Here is a 13734-nt window from a genome sequence, read left to right on the forward strand (position 1 = left end):
TGCCCCAGACAATTCCAACAATATGCTCTGGCTAATAGCCACTGATGGACCTCTGCATAAGAATAAGCCTCAGTCAATAGAAGGAAGAAAGGCTTGGCTCAGTAGCTCTGCTGTGCAATTAAAAGAGCCTGGCAAAGCAAACTCTGTCTTCTCCCCTTCCTCCCCAAGGGAGAAACATCAATCAATGGTGAAAAGAGACATTTTGCTCTGTAGCTTCTGTGCAATTGAGCAAGTCTGGCAAAGCAAGCTGTTATGCAGAAGTAAGTAAGAGAGAGGGAGAAGGAAGCAGATGGCAGCTAGTTGCTGGGGGGGGGGGGGCTGATAAGAGCCCTCCAGGGCCTGATTTGGCCCCCAGACTGCATGTTTGACACCCTGCTTTAAATGGGTTTTGCAAGCAGGAGCACTGGTGCCCCACAGACCTGAACTCCAAGAGAAAGAAATGGTGCCACAGCTATTGGTGCGAGGAATTTAGCTATGGGTTTGAGGAAGCTATGGGACAGAAATGAGAATATTTCTGTCTTTAGCTATAGGTTTAGCTATGGGTTTGATGAAGCATTACTAAGGATACCCTTCCTACCTAGATGTGTGCTGTCTGCTCTGATTCCATCCTGGCTAACTTTACCTTGGCAGACATGTTAGGAGCCAGCATACCTTGCTTTGGAGAAGGTGAGGTCAAGGCTCTCCTCAGGCTATGCTAATCAATGGCCAAAACCAGGAGGCAGATTCATTGATGGGACATCTGCATGTCTACCCTTTGCTACAGGGGCTTGCAAAGCCAGGCACCCACCTTAGTTTATCAAGGTAATTTCATCAGAAAATGCAAGGCTTCCTGAGTGCAAAGTCTTCACAGAGCCAGGTGAGCTGATTACCTTTTCTTGCTCCTCTTTGACTGTCTCCTAGTCTAACAGAAGAAGAAGAAGATATTGGATTTATATCCTGCCCTCCACTCCAAAGAGTCTCAGAGCGGCTCACAATCTCCTTTACTTCCTCCCCCACAACAGACACCTTGTGAGGTGGGTGGGGCTGGAGAGGGCTCTCACAGCAGCTGCCCTTTCAAGGACAACCTCTGCCAGAGCTGTGGCTGACCCAAGACCATGCAAGCAGGTGCAAGTGGAGGAGTGGAGAATCAAACCCGGTTCTCCCAGATAAGAGTCCGCACACTTAACCACTACACCAAACTGGCTCTTTTGTCCAGCCCTTTTGTCCACCCTGACTGGATGCAGTCTCATTTTGTCATGGCATGAAGGCATAGGGGAACCTACTGTCCTGTCAGGCCTTTAGTCTACCCTGCCTGGGTGCAATCTCCTTTTGTCACCTTTCTGGGAAGCCCCTCCTCCCCTTAACTTAGAGCCTGGAAATCCATAGGCTGTGATCACACACACTAAATAGTGTACTTTCAATCCACTTCCAATGCACTTTCCAACTGGATTTTACTGTGTGAATACGCAAAATCCAGTTGGAAAGTGCATTGGAATTGGATTGAAAATGCATTATTTGGTGTGTGTGTGTGATTGCAGCCCATATATTCTCATCCTGGATTCAACCTGAATTTCTGGACCTTATATCTTTGACATTCTTTTGTGCTGCTTTGCCAGCCAACATGGTGCAGTCTCATTCTCTCCACTTGCACAAAGGTTGCCAGCTCTGTTTTTCTTTCTTTGGGATGTTTATGTGACAAACAGGAGCACCCCTTCACTGCCTTACTTTGTTTTTCTTTGGGATCTTTGGAAGCGCTGCTAAAACCCTTCATCTCAACCTGTGGACCATTAAAACAGACAACATACTGGGAGTTATGGTGATATTTGTAATTTGGGACTTGCAGCATTAGAGAAAAGGAAATTAAAGAAATGAGAATATTTCTGTCTTTAGCCATGTGCGTTGGGACGGGGGTGGGGGGAGAAGAGGCCTGTTGCTTAAATACAGGAAGTTATGGTGATTTTGGTATCTGGAAACTTGTAGCTTTAGACAAGAAGGTCAGAGATTTTTAAACAGTGGCTAGATGGCTCTCTGAGAGCAATGAAGATCCTGTAAACTTAGGGGGAAGAATTGGTCCCTTCCAACTCTATGATTCTAAGAAGAAACAGAAGATATGGGAAGTGTCTGTGTATCTACATGGGAGAGAAAGAGATAAGCCTGACTCACCAGATACAGAAAATAAGACAATTCTGCTGTTCTGGCCCCTACTTCAAGCAAACAAATGCCACCCATATTTTCAGGAGAGGGTATCTGAGAAGCCCAGTATTTACTTTGGATTTTGAGATGTATTTGGAGATTTGTATTGAGTACAATGAGCGGTGAAGCAATTAGATTGTTGGTTTGAGACTGGGGAGACCAGAGTCTGAATTCTCATTTAGTCACAAAGCACACAATATGTAACCTTGGGATACTCACCCACTTTCGTAATAAATTATGAGGAAAAGTATTTTCTTTCATACAAAAATGAAATATTCACTCAAACTGTCTCAGTGAAGGAATTCATGACCTCTTTCCTCTCCTCGTACAGAGTCCTCTTTCATTGACTGAGGGGCTGACTGTTACAAGTGAAAAATTATATATTTCAAACCACATGATTGCTGATGGCGTTTTTTTTTTTAAACATAATTTCATATTTAAGTAATTTATATCACTGTGCCTGGACCAGGTTCAGCCCTGTGCCCTACCCAAGGAAACTGAGAAGTCTTCACCCCTGCATTTTGGTCATGCAGGCTTTAGGAGCTAATCCTAGGATTGCCAACAATTTGGAGAATAATGCCATATCCCTTTAATAGAGGCTTCATGCATGGAAATGGGCAGGCGAAGCTTTTCATGGCACGGAAGTAAAGAACATCACCTGGCATTTGCTGCAGGCCCAACAGTTGTTAAAGGAACAGTGAGCGGGACTGAGTTAAAAGGCTGGCAACTCTAGCTAATACTGTTGAAAAATGACCTGTCACTTTTTGTGATTTTATTGATCAGGTATGCTTTATTCTATGCCATGAAAAAAAGTCAACTTCACACACTAAAACCAGGACATTTTTCTCCAGGCCTGACCATATCTGATCCTCCAAATTAGAACTATTGTGATATGTCATTTCATGGGATTACCAGTATATTGGATTAACTGATCAGACAAAGTTGATAGTGGATTGTAATAAAATGGAAATCCTTGGTCTCGTTGGCTTAAACCAAGATCGAAGACAGCTCTGTTGGTTCATATTGAAATTCCAGAACAGCAGCAGTGTTAACGGTAGGACCACCCAAAACACAATTCTTCTTTATGTTGCACTAGACACAGAAACCTTATGAAGAGTTCTTGCTGGCCTGACTACTAGTTTGATTGGTCCCCTTCGGGTAATCAATGGCCACCACTGGAGGGAAGGAAAAGGAAAGGTCCCCTGTGCAAGTACCAGTTTCCGACGACTCTGGGGTGACGTTTTCACGGCAGACTTTTTACGGGGTGGTTTGTCATTGCCTTCCCCAGTCATCTACACTTTCCCCCCAAGCAAGCTGGGTACTCATTTTACCGATCTTAGAAGGTTGAGTCAACCTCGAACCGGCTAACTGAAAACCTAAGCTTCCGCCGGGGATCGAACTCAGGTCATGAGCAGAGTTAGGACTGCAGTACTACAGCTTTAACACTTTGCGCCACGGGGCTCTGCCACTGGAGGGAGCTGCGCCACAAACCTAGATTTCCCTTCTCCACCTTCCTGTTCGCCTCTGAAAAACGCGTGGCAAAGTGGTTTGGGCCTCGGGCGCTGCCGTAACGGAGAGGAAGCGTGGTGATCCATGGCGCTGGGATCAGAGACGCTGTCGGAGCGGTCGGTGCAATTTGCCCTATTGTTGGCCTTCGCTTCGGGGGTGCTGGTGGGCTGGCAAGCAAACCGAATGCGGAGGCGCTATCTGGATTGGAGGAAACGGCGGCTGCAGGATCAACTCTCGGCCACGCAGAAAAAGCTGGATCTGTCTTGAGCCAGTGGAGTGGAGAGGTGTGCGGGGCTGGCTGGCTGGGGAAGGTCATGTCCTCAATCTTTAGGGGTTTACTTTAGCGAGCATGCCTGGCTAACTCCTAGTTTACTGTACTTTTCTTCCTTTGGTACAGGGTTCATATGTAGTAGCCAGCACAGAGCTAAAAAAGATCCCGGGTTAATTGCTCGAATCAAATCGCTGCTGAGGCAGCTACAAGGGGAAGTTCCAAAGAGCCTCGTGGTATCCTGTATCTGGCTCAATATCCAGCTGAATGAAGTAGCAGAGTGCTGGGGTAGCAAATGGGATTTACACTACCTAAAAAACTTCTTGGTGTGAAATGTTACTGCCAGAGGACTGGCCCAAGGAAGCTACAGGGTAACCTGCCATGTGGAAGCTTTGTTGCTGGTGCATTGTATTGACGGCTACAGCATTACCAAGAAAACAATAAAAGTCCGCCCCCCCCCCCCATGTGGAAAACACCACAGTCTCCCTAAATTTTATTATGCTGACAGAAACAGACAACTCATAGGCCCCTTTCATGCATCCTTTGTAATCCGTTTTAGTAGCCAGCTGCTAATGGATTTTTTGGTGTAAAACACAACCGTTTTAGCAAGCAGCTGCTAATTGATTTACTTTTTTGAACAAATCTTCTTGCATCCAGTTGACAAAGTGTGGTTGAACCGTTTTTTAAGTACTTTTTTCTATTTTGAGCTGCTTCTTTGCAGTTCTTAATTGCTGTAGTCTCTATTTAAAATGTCTGTACCACTTCCAAAAGTGCTGTCCCCCCTACTCTTTATTTTTTTTAACATTTTCTAAGTCGTGTGTGCTAGATCAAAATAGCACTTCAGTATACAGAAAACCAGCATAAAACAGGCAGAATACGGACCTCAAGATCAATGTAAGTTATTAAAAGGTTATGCCCAGTTACTATTTTCATATAAATGAAAGTAGATATCTTTCTAAACTACTCATTTAAGCATTCTGGTACTATTGTTTTAATGCAAAAGCTGAAATGTTTGCTTTTAAGAGTTTCATTTTAATAAATATTGGCATCATTTATTCACAGATTGATGCTAATATTTTGTGTTGTAATTATATATATGTACTAAACTCTGGGCTTTGTTAATGCTAGAATTTTTATAGATGTGAGAAAATGATAAACTAACCACATTCACAAGTTTTTACAGGATCAGACCAAAAAAACTCTTACATGAGCTTCTAATTTAATAAGAATTTTGAGAGTATCAGCATTTCTTGCAATTTTCTTTTAAAATTGTTTTTTATTGTTCAATACATAACTTGAAATCCTTACTATCAAACAAAAATTTCCCTCTCTTATGTAGTCCTAAATGGGTGGGAGGAGAAAAGTGTAAAAAATGAAAGAAAACCAATTAAGAAGTAAAACAGGAAAAAGGGAAGCAGTGAAATAAGATAATTGAAAGTTGTGAATCAATTTTCATAAATCTCTAAAAATTAATCACCCCAATACTGTTATTTCCTTCCTGCAACCTGTTTCTTAAAAGCTGTTTTCCCTTTCACTGCCATATCCTTTGATTTTCTTACTAAAATAATACCATATAGCTTTACATGCCTTTATTGTTAAAATATAGCCCTGATCCACAGGGCTGTGCAACAGGACTCCTGAAGCCCCTCCTGCCCCTATGCAGCCTGAAAAGCACCCTGGTCACTCACCAATAAAGCTGTCATGAACGCATTGCTATTATAGTCTGGGTGTATTATCAACACATTTCCTGGATCTGACATCCTGACAGCCATCCGTTATACCCCATTTTGTTCCCATGATTGGTTGATCAGACGTCGCTGCCGGATCTCATTTTCCAACAGTAGCACTCTGGATTTGCGCAGGTGCATTCCCAACAGCTTGCTGGACATATTAAAATGAATGACAAGATTGTCCACAGGAAACAATGAGAGAGGTTGGATTGCCCATTGGATGTAATGGGAGACAAGATTGCCAATTGACTTGCATGGGCTCCATTGAAACACACTAAAGCATAAAAACAGCTGCAATAAAAATCTGGAATGGATCTTCCAGGAAAGTCAACACAACCTACAAGTGTCCAGGAATTGCCAGGGGGGAGGGTGGGTTGCCACCCTCTGGGACTGGATTGCAAGGGGACAGGGCAGAATGTCAGCCTCTGGGACTGGATTACAGGGTGGCTGACTGGATTACTACTCTCTGGGACTGGATTGCCAGGGAAAACGTTAGATTGCCAGCCTCTGGGACTGGATTGTCCAGAACAACCCAGAACACCTGTGCCAGTCCCAGGGGCTGGCAATCTGCCCTTCCCCCAGCAATCCCCCAGGTTGTGTTGACTTTCCTGGAAAATCCATTCCAGATTTTTATTGCAGCCTTTTTTGTGTTTCAATGGAGCCCTTGCAAGTCAATTGGCAATCTTGTCTCCCATTATATCCAATGAGTAATCCAGTCTCTCCCATTGTTTTCTCTGGTCAATCTTGTCATTCGTTTTAGTACCTTCCCCATGACTCTACTTTTCTCTACCACGGAACTACTTTTCCTGCACGATCGCAATGCATGCAGAAATAACCTGCCAAATTACACATGACTATTCTCAGTTTTGGGATTGGATTAAAAGGCCACTCAGGTGCTCAGTTTACTAGGCAGTTGGCAGAGTTTTCTATCTCATGTCCACTCACACATTGATATTACTTCTGGTTGAGGTTTGGGCGGGAACTGGTTCTGTGCTTACAATGACCCAGTAATGGAGCAGCATTCAAACATGCAAAGTCTGCTCTTGAGTTGTCAGGAGGGCTCTTGGTCCAGATTTAAAGCACTATCAAAAACCTCCAGGTCCAAGTCAAGGCAATGCGGGACCTGGACGAGTCACCCACTATTCCCAGATGTCCACATAAAATCCGACATGAATCCATGTCCATGTCGGGATTTTCTGTATGTCTGACCCTGGCCAAAGTGTCCAGTGAAACTGGAGATTGCTTCAAAGGAGACCACCATACTACAATACAAGGAGCTGCTGCCCTGCAAAGGGGAGAAAATAATTTAATTTAATTTTGATTTGTATTCAATATATTAATGCTGGATGTGTGTGTGCACCCAGAGTCTTGCAGGCCCTAAGACTATACCTTCCTCTTCTTCCTGGTTCCTTGATCATCTGTAAAAACAACTTTTGAAATACAGTTTCTCCTTGGTTAATTATCAGACCTGTGTGGAAGAAGTTGTGGTGGAAGCAAACTGTTAACTCTTTGAAAAAATGTGTTAGATTTATTGGTTTTATTACTATTTTGCTCCTTCCCTAAGGCCCTGAACTGCTTATGTGACTACTTAAAAGAAATCATTATAAAACACCAAAGACATTGGATTGTTCTTTTAAAATAAATAATATCCCACGAGCCTTTTGAGTGCATGTGCTTAATTAATTGCTAGATTTAGCTGGGTCCAGATCAGGGGTACACAACCAGAAAACATGCCTACAGTACGAGGAAGCTGTGCCCCAGCCATGCTGCCAGTGCATTAGGAGTCTGCCTTAGCTGCTTGGTGGAGAACTGGCCCTGTGATACTGTTGCTTGGCACATGTACCCAGGGTTGCCTTTCCCTGATTGTTCTTCCTCTGGCTTCTGCAAAGTAAAACTGACTTATTGCGGTAGAGTATATATACTCTGTGATGGAGGAGGAAAAGAGCTTCTCTGTCTTGGGGCTCTTCTTCGCTGGTATTTTGAGTTATATTTATTTGTTTACACATGCCAAAGTAAAATGCTTTTCCTTTGAACCCCAGCCCCACTTCCTTAAATTTATTTTCAGATTTTGTGTGTGGGGGGGGAAACAAATAGGTATGTGCAACTAATTTTTCATTTATTTTCTCTTTCAGATAAAAATGGAAGCTGTGAGAAGCACTTGGATGAAAACTTATTCCGTTTTGAATTCTATGAATTGACTTTAAAATGTTCATATATACACACCTGTTCTGAAGGAAAACACTGATGGAATTACTTTTAATCTGTTTTTCAGATGACTGATATCTCTGCAAAAATGTTCAACGCACGTAGAAGGGAAGTGTTAAAATACCTACCTGCTTTGATTATGTACATTTGTCAAGTGCCAAGCTTAGGTGAATTATTTCCTGTTGTGACACTTGAGGAACCGTGATGATGGGGCAGCAATTTGTATGTGACTGAATAAAAATAATGTTATTTTAAATAGTTGCCTTGAGAAAATTGTTGTTCTAAATTCTCTACTTCTGAGCCTGAAGATGCCCAGTCCCTTTTATTTGCAAGAACCAATGTGCTGACACTATTTTGGTCAGCATTATGTCTATTTTCTTTGCTTTCAATAATTGTGAAGAACATATAATGAATTTAGTATAGTGTAGCGGTTAGGCTATTTGCCCTGGGTTCAATACTGTTGGGAAGCAGTTTTCCCCCTGCCTCCTCACAGCATCATGGTACTTTCATATATCTCTTGGGATTTCTCTGGCTTTGGTCTGATCTTTCTCCAACCCGCTTTGCTGCATAAGCTCATGGGTGGTAGCAAGTCACTAGGTAGTTGCTGCCAGGCCTGGTTCCAGTGAGTTGCCCTTCAAAGTTCAAAACAGCCCTGGAAAGTACTCTGCCTCGCCTTGCCTTTCACTGACAGAAACCACAGCTTGAAGGCTGGCGATATTCTGGTAGTGGCCTAGCAAAGGCCACTGAGAGCTTGTTTTTCTTTAAATCTAAAGGTGTTTTATTCATCTTTAAAAATTCCCCCAATGTATTTCGTATTTTTTTTAGATTTCAGGATTGTCTGCAAATCTGAGGCCTTTCCTGGTTTGCAATCTGTCTTCTCTGTTCATGGCTCCAGTCTCTTGATTTAAGTCCACAGATTTGGCCATGCTGAGCATTAGACATACTGATATTTAAATCTATCTTGAGCCCCAAGAACCTTCACCCTGGAATGAAATGCTTTATTGTGGTGTCATCCATTGTAGGTTGCAGTGGGCAAGATTTCAGTTAGTAGGTATAGGGGCATGTGAGTTAATTAACCTAATCATCCAGTGTGGGGAATATGTATGACCTTGCTTAATTAGGTGTACCTTAATTCACACCCACACATCTTTGAAGAGGTATCTATACTTTCTCTAGAAATTAAGTTCTGTTGTGACTTGGAGATTCCAGGTGCTTTGAAGCGCACCAGGAGTCATAAGAACATAAGAGGGGCCATGTTGGATCAGGCCAATGGCCCATCCAGTCCAACACTCTGTCACACAGTGGCCAAAAAACCCAAGTGCCATCAGGAGGTCCACAGTGGGGCCAGGACTACTAAAAGCCCTCCCACTGTGCCCCCCCCAAGCACCAAGAATACAGAGCATCACTGCCCCAGAGAGTTCCAACAATATGCTGTGGCTAATAGCCACTGACGGACCTCTGCTTCATATGCTTATCCAATCCCCTCTTGAAGCTGTCTATGCTTGTAGCCGCTGCCACCTCTGTAGCAGTGAATTCCATGTGTTAATCACCCTTTGGGTGAAGAAGTACTTCCTTTTATCAGTTCTAACCTGACTGCTCAGCAATTTCGTTGAATGTCCATGAGTTCTTGTATTGTGAGAAAGGGAGAAAAGTACTTCTTTCTCTACCTTCTCCATCCCATGCATAATCTTGTAAACCTCTCCTTTCCTTTCCCCTGGGATCCTGACAGCTACTTATGTTCCCAGGGAAGAGAGTGATAAAATGCATGATGAAGTTAGCGCAGCAAAGATGTGTTTCTGCAGAGAGAGTGCCATTTGCTGTACTGGCCAGAGAGGATGAGATGGTTAGCTTTCAGAAAACATGATCTGGGTATTGAGATGTGTGGGACTTGCATTTTGGGTTGATTGGCAGATTGGGGTTCACCTTCCCATGTGGGGGTGAGTTACTAAATCTGCATTGGGTGAGAGCCAGGAGAGGCAGTCTTTGTTCAAATGCTGAAAGTTGGATTACCCTGCATGGAGCAGATGGGGTCAGGGTGTGCATTTGTTGTCAGAAGTAAATCTTCACTGTTGTTGTTTTATACTTTTCTGTTATTTTCCTTAGATCTGTAACCCCCAGTAGTTTAGATATTTTTTCTGTATTGTGCTCTAGCTTAATTTGTAGCAATAAAATTTTCCTGTTAAAGGCAGCAGACTGATTCAAAGCCCCCCTTGCATAATAAGTTACTCATGCTTAAATATGAATGCACAGTAGAAAGGGTTGAAATAATGGGGGAACTGCCCTTTGTACTTGCTCAGAGCCTTTATTAGTGTCTTCCAAGTCACTGGTAATGAAGGGAGGTTGGGTTTTGACTTGCAGGTGGTGCCCTAAAGAAGAGGAACATGTACATGCATTACATTTGTAAGCACACACAAATGCAGAGTGGGGTTATGAAAAGTCCCATTGAGTTCATAGGAATGCTAGCTCTGGGTTGGGAAATTCCTATAGATTTGTGGGTAGAGTTTGGGGAAGGGACCTCAGCAGTGTATAATGCCATGCACTACAGTGCATCCTCCAAAGCAGCCATTTTCTCCAGGGGAACTGATCTCTGTTGTCTGGAAATTGTGTAATTCCAGGAGATCTCCAGGCTCTGTCTGGAGGCTGTGCAACAAACAGAGGATCACAGCAGAGAGTGACAGGAGAAAACCGTAAGGTTCCATGATAACCAACCTCCAAAGAAGCAATAAGACAGCTATGCAAATATACAAAACAAACTTCTGTAATATTCAAAACACTCTCAGACAAACCATCTTAAAACTTACTCTGATATACAGAACACCTCAAGTGAAAACAAAGGAAGGACATAGTCTTTGAAAGTTCATGATAGTCCCATGTAGACGATACGTCCTTCCACATTTGAAGGAATCCTCTGTCCAGTTGCTCCTGAGGAGACCCTGTAGTGTATGTGAATGGTTTCAATTCCAAATGTGTTAAGTACACAGCATCACACAGCAATGAGGTAGTATTTTATATTCCCTCATTTCACTAGAAGTTTTGACCAGCTTTCAACAACTTTATCAGAGCACAGCAAGATTTCAGTTCTTTGCACACAGTGAAGTTACAATTTTCCAAAAGTCTTGGAAGCAACAGGGCACTGGCTGCAGCATTCTGTATCAAGCGTAACTTCTGGATAGTCCCATGAAGAGTACATTGCCATAATCTAATTTAGATGTTACTGGGGCATGCACCACAGTAGCAAGATCTTTTCTGCCCAGGAAGCTGGCTCACCACTGCTGCCACCTGTTTGTTCAACAGCAGGTCCAGGAGCACCCCCATGCTAAATAATAGGTTTTGTAACTCATAAAAAAATTCCTCTAACAGGGTATGTCAATAGCAATTTAGGTTGCTTGGATGCTCATTGATGTGTGCTGGTTTCACCTAAAATGTTGGGATTATATTAATTTGCTGGGTTGGGGATATTGAGAATTGATAGCAATATTTAACCTCTCACTCGCAGGACTACAGTTCCCAGGATTCACGTGGAAGCCTCCAGAAATAGGAAAAGGTTGCCTGTACCACTAGCATGCGAAATCTGTAGTATTTCCCCCTCGAATTCCGCTTGAGATGGTCGGGATTTGTAGTTTTCCCACTTTATGGATCATTAGTCTTGCCGCTCCACAGCATCTTGGGACATGTAGTTATGCCCGACTCGTTCTTTCGCCACACTAACACGTCTGCCCTGAGTAATTTCTCACGGCGCATTAAATGACGTTATTACTCGGCGTCGCAGCATTTCGTCTCCGTAGAGACCGCGGCGGCTGTGCTCTTCTGTGCAAGGAGCAGCACACACCTCACGCCGCCCGGAGAAAATGACGGGGCGTCGGGGCCGGACGGGGCCGTTGCAGAGCGTGCTACGTCGGGGCCGGGAGCTGCGGGAACAGGTGCCTTCTCGGACTTCGCTGCCCTGGCTAAGAGAGGCCGACGGGCAGAAATAAGAGGGGAACCGATTCCTAGCGCAGGCGTACCCAAGACCGGTTTTTTGTACGAGAGGCTCAAAAGATGCCCTCCCTCCCTTACGGCCAGCTGCGCTGGCGCCCATTCACTGTGCAATACACGATTTGTTCTGGTACGGCCGCAGTAAACGAGGGTATCCCTACATGTAGAGGCCGGCTCCTGCCCAGTGTGTTTTAGCAGAAACCTTGCGGCACCTTAACGACTAGCAATATGCATCTGGAACGTGTTTTTTCTGTCATTATTGTACATTATCAGTGTAGCAGAAGGCTATGGGGCGTTCACGCCGGTCTTAGTATCTGACTGCGTAGTCCTTGGTAGGGTTGCCAAGTCCAATTTAAGAAATATCTGGGGACTTTGGGGGTGGAGCCAGGAGACATTAGGGGCGGAGCCAAGATCAAGGCTGTGACAAGCATTATTGAACTCCAAAGGGAGTTCTGGCCATCACATTTAAAGGGACACATTTTCAATGCCTTCCTCCCATAGGAAGTAATGAAGGATAGGGGCACCTACTTTTGGGGCTCATAGAATTGTGCCCCCTGGTCCAATCGTTTTGAAACTTGGGGGGTATTTTGGGGAGAGGCACTAGATGCTGTACTGAACATTTGGTGCCTACCTCAAAAAACAGCCCCCCCAGAGCCCCAGATACCCGCGGATCAATTCTCCGTGATTTTCTATGGGAATAAATTTCCCTAGGGAATAACAGAGTTCCCAGCAGACATTTCCCTCCCCTCCCCCGCTTTCTGACAACCCTGAAGTGGGGGGAGGGCCTCCAAACCAGGGGATCCCCTGCCCCCACCTGGGGATTGGCAACCCTACAGCAGGAGGAGGAGGAGGGCCTGGACCCCCCTTGGGCGACTCCCACCCCCCGGGCAGGGCGAGGAGGGGACACCTTGCTCGCTGGGGATGTAGGTCTCGTCGTAGTCTTCCTCCAAGATGAGCTGGTCCCCGATCCGGATGGCGGCGGTGGTGGCAGGACCAACCATGGCAGCAGCCCGCCCACCAGCGCCCCCCCCGCCCCAAGTGGACCCGGGGGGCAGGCAAAGAGCCACCCCCACCCACCCTTCCTGGGAGCCGCGCCCCCACCCCTCCAGGAGGCCAAGCCAGCAGCTGCCGGGTGGCGGGCGAGCGAGCGGGTAGCGAAGGCCTCTGCTTGGCGTTGCCCCGGAGACTGAGCAGGAAGGGGAGGCACTTCTGGGCGCGGCCTAGAGTGGCCCTCTCGCTTTTCCTCCCCCCCACCCCAGAAGGTGGCGCGGGCAGCTAAGGCGTCTGACTTGGGTTGCCCCGGAGATCGAGTAGGAAGAGGAGGAGGCACTTCCGAGCGCAGCCTAGAGCGGCACACTCTCTCTCCCGCTCCCCCTCCCCGCCACTCTCCTGGCCCACCCCCCCCCCCGACTCCACCTCAGAGGCGGAGTGGAGCGGGCGATGCTGCTGCACCGCCGCCGCCCCCTCCCCGCCCCATCCCAGCTGCTCCTCCGAGATGAGCCCAGCCTGAGCCCATCTCGGAGGAGCAGCCACGGTGACACCACGCTCCTTGGCGCCGTTTCCCCCCTCCCCCCGCTTCCGTTTTTTTGGGGAGCGGGGGAAGAGGCTGGAAATCCTGGGGTCCCCCGCCAGGGCGGGAGGGTTGGGAAGCCTAGCCCTTGGTCAAGAAATTTTCATTGTGGCCCTCCCTTAAATCGTGACTCTGAACATACTTTTAATGGGAATCTGCATCCCCTGTGGCAGTCCCCGCCCTTGTATGCTCACTGTTCGATATAACTGCATTAGTTGAGGCCATTACTTATGCTATGACAATGTTCCCTTTAAGCTGCAGTGTCTTGTGAGCAAGAACTCTGCTTTGTGAGCTGCTGGCATTAA

At 45.7% G+C, this 13734-nt stretch overlaps 2 protein-coding genes across 4 annotated transcripts in view; both read left to right on the forward strand.

The window, feature by feature from the left end:
- Nucleotides 1-252: 252 nt before the first annotated feature.
- Nucleotides 253-8140, forward strand: MTLN (mitoregulin). Of its 2 annotated transcripts, none has more exons than XR_009555880.1 (2): nt 253-856; nt 7812-8140. XR_009555880.1 is itself a non-coding variant. In XM_060248337.1 (2 exons), the coding sequence occupies exon 1, from the start codon at nt 3766-3768 to the stop codon at nt 3946-3948; it is 183 nt and encodes a 60-aa protein (XP_060104320.1). In that variant the 5' UTR covers nt 3706-3765; the 3' UTR covers nt 3949-3965; nt 7812-8140. The 2 variants fall into 2 exon arrangements, 1 of the variants encoding a protein (XP_060104320.1); XM_060248337.1 differs by lacking the exon at nt 253-856 and adding an exon at nt 3706-3965.
- Nucleotides 8141-11639: 3499 nt separating this feature from the next.
- NPHP1 (nephrocystin 1) overlaps nt 11640-13734 on the forward strand; it is a 45372-nt gene continuing 43277 nt past the window's right edge. The window contains exon 1 of one of the 2 annotated variants that reach the window (XM_060248352.1): nt 11640-11804. In XM_060248352.1, coding sequence (XP_060104335.1) covers nt 11733-11804 — 72 coding nt within the window. In that variant the 5' untranslated portion in view covers nt 11640-11732. The remainder of the gene's footprint in view (nt 11805-13734) is intronic. The other variant, XM_060248362.1, reaches the window with a different exon arrangement.

Source organism: Heteronotia binoei, chromosome 1, assembly GCF_032191835.1.
Source record: "Heteronotia binoei isolate CCM8104 ecotype False Entrance Well chromosome 1, APGP_CSIRO_Hbin_v1, whole genome shotgun sequence".
NCBI lineage: Eukaryota > Metazoa > Chordata > Lepidosauria > Squamata > Gekkonidae > Heteronotia > Heteronotia binoei.

Excerpts from the sequence above, each read along its gene's own strand:
- MTLN (XM_060248337.1), top strand. The coding sequence starts at position 3,766 with ATGGCGCTGGGATCAGAGACGCTGTCGGAGCGGTCGGTGCAATTTGCC.